Raw genomic sequence first — 7,260 nt, 5'->3', positions numbered from 1 at the left:
GAGAGAAAAAACAATTACCTTCACGCCTGGCTTCTTATCAAGCTGCCAAACTAGATATCCAACCTGTCCATCACTAACGCTACTGTACACACCTTTTAAAAAACATTATCTGCATACCATACATTGCTGTGGTGCAAACCGACGCTGTCTGTCCCTCTCACGGTCCTATAAAATGCCCGGTTGGGTCTGTTAGCTGCACTCCTCGGAGACTCTCTACTTGTGCGCATCACCTGCAGGACAGCTCCACCTTCTCACCCACCTCTCACCATGTCTTTGAGTGCCATGAACAGCTACAGCTCCCGCAGCATCTCCAGCTCCCGCAGCGTCTCCAGCTCCCGCAGCGTCTCTGGCGGCTCCAGCGCCGTCAGCCTGAGCGGAGGGATGCAGCTGAGCGGAGGGATGCAGATGATCGGATCCGGGAAGACCCGCATCTCCACCGGGTCCTTCCAAAACCGCACACCTAGCGTGTACGGTGGTGCGGGGGGCTTCGGGACCCGCATCTCCCAGGCCGAGACCTACTTCTCTTCCGGGTCCCAGTCTCTGACCCCCTACAGCGAGAATGCAGTGATCACCAACGAGAAGTGGACCATGCAGAACCTCAACGACCGCCTGGCCACCTACCTGGAGAAGGTGAGACATGATGATGATGATGATGATGATGATGATGATGATGATGACATCTATAACATGCTGCCCAGTTTGCTGCAGCACTCAAACTTTAATGTGTTGTCTTTACTGCACAATGCTCTGAATGTTAAAGACCTGCACTGCAATTATAGAAAAATAAAACTTTTATAACCTGCATCAAAGTAAGTTCAAATATATTTTAATGTCTCAATATCTTCATTGTAAAACTGCTGCCTGAATGCACAATGAATTATCTTTCCTACACATAACCTCTCTCTCATTCAAATACCTTGCATACATGCAAAGTACACATACATAACCACAAATGGGTAACTTAAGTCTCTTACAACAATAGTCAAGCCCATATGACCCGTGGGACAAATTTTGTCTGCAACTGTTTGCTGCATAGAAAGTACTTTTACTTTTGACATATTAAGTGCATTTTGTTGACTGAAGTTGCATAACTTTAACAAAAGTAAAGCATTAAGTAAAGGATTTGACTACTTCTTCCATCAATGACAAAGAAGCAGGTCAGACAGGATGCAGTCAATAGACTTTGATAGAGGAGGTTTAAGAAGTAGATAATAACATGTGTTTATAACAGCCAAAAAAAATGACAGCAAATGAATGCATGACTTAACCCTAGGCTTGGGTGGTATAAAGGTATTACAGTAGGGTATTAAGTAATCATGATGTTATAATTTTCAATAACATCAAAAATACAGACACTACACTACCTCTGCAGTTTGGGAGTATTTTGGATTTAGTCCCGATGATAAAGGTGAGCCAACAAATGCTGCAGACTTCTGATTGGTTAGATTAACATAGCATAGTGAGTGTAACTTCAGGGTGTCTGAGAGAGGGTGATGGTAAATGCATGCTGAGCAGTGAAGTTGTCCATCTGGCAGTAAATGTACAGTTTAGGTTTGAGTTAATCAGGGAAGAAAAGCTGCAGCTTCTTAAGACCAAAGCAGAGCTGCTGAGTGTGTTGTTTCCCAACTGTGGGAATAGCATTATCACTACTGTGATGAGTTACGAGCCAGAACTAAAGTGCTTTATAATTTGGCCACGTGTCATCACTTCTTTGCTACCTGTCACGGTGCGATGTAACCCTCTGGTTGTGTTTGCAGGTGCGCTCCCTGGAGTCAGCCAACAGGAAGCTGGAGCTGCAGATCAGAGAGTTCTATGAAAAGAGAGCTCCTAGTGTCGGCAGAGACTTCAGCGCCTACTTTGCCACCATCACTGATCTCCGAGCTCAGGTACCGCTCTCATTTTACAGTACAGTTAACAAGAAAGCATAGACATTGTGAGCAAACACAAGGATGGATTACTGAAGCAGCAAAGCAAACATTTGTGTGCGTGCTTCTGTCTTTAAAGACATATTTCTCAATAATTTATTCTGTCAACAACTATTAACCAGTTTACACACAGTTGACATCTTTGCAACATTTGTGCTATTTTGAGCTGAACTACACCTGGCCAATAAAACATCAGTCATATGTATTGGAAATAGATACTTCATCAATACCAATAGAAAGTTAAGTAACTTAACTGAAATGCAAAGCACCATGATGACAAATAACTTGGACCCTTGATGATGAAGTGTATTACAAGAGACTTGCATAAATTAAGTTTATTCCTGCTGGCCATTGTTAAAAATGGGTCATTAATTTTTTTTTTATATACAAGGTTTTATTAAAGGTTATTTTGATAACATTCAGCCACTAGAGGTCGCACTCCCTTCTGTCTCCTGCCATTCCAATCCATTCCATTTCAGTGGTTGCCAGGTTACCGTCGCAGTTGCCCAGGAAGCAAACTTTACACATCTTACACAAAACATTCATTTTGCACCCGTACAATTTTTTAAATGATTAATTCACAATCTTTTTTTTTTTTTTTTTTTTTTTTTTAAAGTTACTATAAAATCTTTAAATACTCTATTCTGATTAGGTAAATTGCTGTCTGGTCAATTACAGCATTCTTCATTGATTTCTATATCTGATCGTTGTTCTGAATAATAGGTCATTCCTATGCATGCAGTTCTGATCATAGAACAAAAAAAAAAAAAAAATTTAAATTGATATTTTACGTCAAATTATTATTATTATTATTATTATTGTTATTATTATTATTAAATTAATAGCCTCCAGGGTGAATTGCCCAGCTCTGTTCTGAGTTATGTTCATCATGTCACATGTCACTTATTTTAGCTGATTCATTCTTTTTAAATATTATTTTCAGGTTTTTGAAAATTATTTTCAGTTTTTTAACAGTTTGGTTAGGTTTAGGCACAAAAACTACTTGGATAGGTTTAGGAAAAGATCACGGTTTACGGTTAAAACAGAACCTTTCTCAACATTAGAAAGGCTTTCTGGCAATCATAAGAACGTGTTATGAGAACTGAGTGGAATGAGAACAAGCCAATCACAGTTCAGTGGGGCGGTACCAGTACAAACTGTTGCAGCTCTCGGGTTCACTTCTAGTCACAACCCTGTAAGTGTGTGACATTTGGTTCATGAGCAACAGATGCACCAAGCTGGTAACCAGTGAAGTGGAATAGACAGGTGCAGGGAGAGTGCGACCTCTAGTGGCTGAACGTCATCGATCTTATCAATACCACCTTAAAATCATCTATAGTGGCTTCAATCAAATCTCAAATGAGAAAACTGAGTTTTTGAAGTATATGCTGTCCTGTTTGGTGCTGCTACATTGTTAAAATGGCACATGAATGTACTGATGAGTCTGTCCTGTAAAACAAATGAACATTTGAATAAATAATAAAGACAGTATTATTTGTATTCCCCTGTTTAGATCCAGAGGAGATCCAGAGAGAATCAAACTATCAATCTGCAGGTCGACAACGCTCAACTGGCTGCAGAGGACTTTAAAATGAAGTAGGTTTCCTCCACATGCACTTATTGAAGATATACAGTAACCAAATCTGAAGAAATGTTTGTAATTGTAGTCTGTAATCTTATAAAAGACAGTTGATTTATATTATGTGATTGGAATAACATTTACAGCCACAGGGAAATTAGGATGAAGTTGTTGATTGATTTCTTTCTCCCATTTAATGTGATTATAACCACACCTGGCCTCCTTCTGCAGGTATGAGATGGAAATGAGCATGCGTACAAATGTGGAGGGCGATGTTGCTCGTCTCCGAGGGGTCAGAGACAGCCTGAGTCTCACCATCACTGACCTGGAGGTGCAGGTGGAAAGTCTGAAAGAGGAGCTGGTGTACATGAAGAGCAACCACGAGGAGGTAAAAATCCATTTGTTAACCATTCATTCATGTTTAAAAAGGTTGTAACAAAAAGGGTTTAAAGGTACTGAATGATGATTTAAGAGCAGGATGCCTGGATGTCTGCTCAGTTTTGAAGTACAATGGCGCCATCTGTTGGTGAGGACAGGAGATAAACAATGTGTCTCTCATGTTGCAGGAGATGCGTCTGGCGAGGGTCCAGCAGACCGGCCAGGTTAATGTTGAGGTGGACAGCACACAGTCTGTGGACCTGACGAAGGTCCTGGAGGAGATGAGGGAACAGTATGAGGCGGTGGTGGTGAAGAACAAGGTGGAGCTCGAGAAATGGTTCAATGCTAAGGTGAGCTGGGAAAATTCAGGGTTCCTCAGCGGTACAGAAAATAATCTGATTTCTCTCATCACCAACAGCTGTGAAGAAAAAGTGTGGAATTTTGAGGTTGAAAATTTGTAGAAACCATGACATTTTCAAAAGGACTCAGGATCAGAACAGAAAACCATGATGAAAGATGTACAGATGGTAATTGTATTGTACGGCATTAACTGCAAATATCTGTGTGTGTTTGTATAAACAGGTGGAGATTCTTCGGAAGGATATCTCAGTACGTGACACAGAGGTGAAGACACACTACTCTGAACTGTCAGAGCTGAAGAGGTCCTACCAGAGTTTGGAGATCAGTCGTCAAAGTGCCGTCACAGAGGTAAGCTGTACATGACAGACTTGAAAAAATGTTAATGCGTACCTTAAAATTACTGTTGTGCAGGTAGATCATGAAAGTTTAACTCTCTCCAAACAGCTCTCCTAATATCTTTCCCACCTGCCTTGCAGATTCAGTTGTTGCAGCAGAGTCTGGAGGAGGTGAAGAGTCGGTACAGCATCCAGCTCAGCCAGCTGCAGATGACCATCAACTCGTGGGAGGTGGAGCTGCAGCAGCTGAGGGTCTCCATTGAGAACCAGCAAGCTGAGTACAAGCTGCTGCTGGACATCAAGATGAGGCTGGAACTGGAGATCGCAGAGTACAGGAGGCTGCTGGACGGAGAGCTGCATGAAAAGAAGTGAGAGATTTAAATCTTTAATTTCTTTAACTTCTATAAGATAGAATCAGTAGGATTTGTCCGAGCTGTCTGTAAATGCACCAGAAAGATGGCTGACTGTTGAGTCTCATTCCCAGAACATCAAACGCTGAAGTTACGGGCTGGTTAATCGTCCTGAACACAGCAAAATAACTTTTGCTGTGTTTGGGATGCTTTATGTTTATATGTTTATATATTGTTTTTTAGTGAAATGGTGAAAACCTTAAAAGTTGTTGAATTTAAGATGTGGTTTGACACAAACAAATGATTACTAAATTTGAACAAAGCCAAACTTATGATTTTTGGAAGTCATAAAATAAATGCACTGGTACAAATTATGATGATGAAACAATGTATATAATAAAAAGAGCAAATGAAAATAATAGGGCTGCAACTAATGATTGTTTTCACAGTCGATTAATCTGTGGATTGATCTCTCGATTGATCTATTAATAGTTGGCTGCCCAGGATGATGTCCTGATTTGTCTTGTTTTGCCTACAACACAAAGATATTCAGTTCACTGTCACAGAAGAGTAAAGAAAGCAATAAATATCCACATTTAAGAAGCTGGAATCAGATACTTTTTAACCTTTTTAACTGTTTAGTTACCTGTAGTCTAATTACTGTTGAAAAAATAATAATGTTACAGTAATATATTACTGAGTAATATATTAAAAATAACAATATTAAAGTAATATATTACCGCTCAACACTGGGTATTACCAGATTTGAATTATTGTGTAGAGGTGTGAAGCAACATACACCAGCAGCCTACAACCATTATGCACGCAGCAAAAAAGAGCCATAAGTATAGCAAAGAGAGTCTGGAGCAAACTAACAAATACAAAACAATATTATCACTGTAAGTTGAACTATTAGTTTCCTTATTAAACAAATGGCTCAACAATGCCAAATGAGGCACAATTATTTAATTATGAATACATTAATACATATTTAAAAGGTTAAAAGGTGATTAGATTAATGATTAATCATTAACATCACTAATATTGAATGAGTGTAGGACTGGACAAGCATGTTGCTTTTTCTTACTTCTTTTGGGCATGAAAATTTACTTTGCTCATTGAAAGTCTGTGAATATTTATTTGTTTTAGGTTATATTTTTTCCTCTAAATATATATTTTATTTATTTTAACAAATGTTAAATTACATCAAAATGAAGAGTTGTTGGCCAACAGCTAAAACAATAAAATATGTTTTAAAATGTTTTTTTTTTTTTTTTTCTGCATAGGACTGTGGTCATCAGCAAGGTTGTGGAGGAAGGTAAGAATCCCAAATCATTCACTAAACCAACCATGAATAGGTCTCGTTTACACAGCAGTCCCATGATGCATTATGTCCGTTCTTTACCTCTGCAGAGCATAAACCTCACGTCGAGAGGAGGGTGAAGACCATCGTGGAGGAGATTGTTGATGGAAGGGTGGTGTCCTCCAGCGTCGACACCCAAGTGGAGGACATTCAGTAACACCTCTGCTCAACTCGGCTGCCTCTAAACTTACAGCTTTACTTTGATTTGGCTCCTAAAGGTTCTTAATTGACTCCAATAATGTCTACTTAGTGAATAATTCACTGGAGGAAGATTCAACCACTTATATTCTGGTTTCCAATCAAATCACTCCAACTTTCTCATTTTGAAATTGGTTACCTTGGCAATTTCTTTCTTTTCTTTTGATTGTAATGATACAGCGAGGCTGCAGAAAGTGATGATCTTCCTTCGACAGGTGCTCAATCTGATAAACATGAGAATGTGTGATGAAAAGCCAGGAAGCAAAGATGAGTATTTGTATTCTAAATCACAATTCAGAAATGAGAGTTATAGTTTGTACAAAGACTTAATCACTTAAGACATCACTTTTTTTTTCGACATACAAATAACATTAGATTTGGAAAAAAGGTCAAGATTCAAGCTGGATGATGTTTTTGTCATATGAGCTCAAAGTCAGTGTCTTCTGTATTTTCATCACAACTCTACACTAAAATAAAGAAAAATCTGACATTGATTTCAGGTCCTGTCATATTTAGTGTGTAATTTCACTGCTGTCCACCAGGTGTCACTATATCCCGTGTAAAAGTGAAGACTTCAGTCTGCACAGCTTTAGTGGATTGTCTTATGTGCTTACATGGAAACAGACTGTTGCTGTATAAGATACATTCAGAAACAAAATCATTTTAACTTGGTCACAGGACAATAAAAACAGTCTGCAATTAAAAGCACAAAATGAAGGCACAATATTGATGCCATGGTGTGATACTGAATGTGTTTTTTACAACATGTAGA

General features: G+C 39.0%; 1 protein-coding gene across 1 annotated transcript; it reads left to right on the top strand.

Annotated features, from left to right (window-relative positions):
• Positions 1-267: 267 nt before the first annotated feature.
• Positions 268-6,808, top strand: LOC146330429 (keratin, type I cytoskeletal 19-like). The gene is made up of 9 exons (XM_084715973.1): positions 268-630; positions 1,758-1,886; positions 3,439-3,521; positions 3,736-3,892; positions 4,071-4,232; positions 4,465-4,590; positions 4,719-4,945; positions 6,214-6,245; positions 6,341-6,808. Exons 1-9 carry the CDS (start codon positions 268-270, stop codon positions 6,445-6,447), a joined length of 1,386 nt encoding a protein of 461 aa, XP_084572099.1. The 3' UTR covers positions 6,448-6,808.
• Positions 6,809-7,260: the final 452 nt, after the last annotated feature.

Source organism: Lutjanus erythropterus, chromosome 3 (genome assembly GCF_056507025.1).
Source record: "Lutjanus erythropterus isolate fLutEry1 chromosome 3, fLutEry1.hap2, whole genome shotgun sequence".
Taxonomy (NCBI): Eukaryota; Metazoa; Chordata; class Actinopteri; order Lutjaniformes; family Lutjanidae; genus Lutjanus; species Lutjanus erythropterus.
This window is presented reverse-complemented; position numbering and strand designations above follow the sequence as displayed.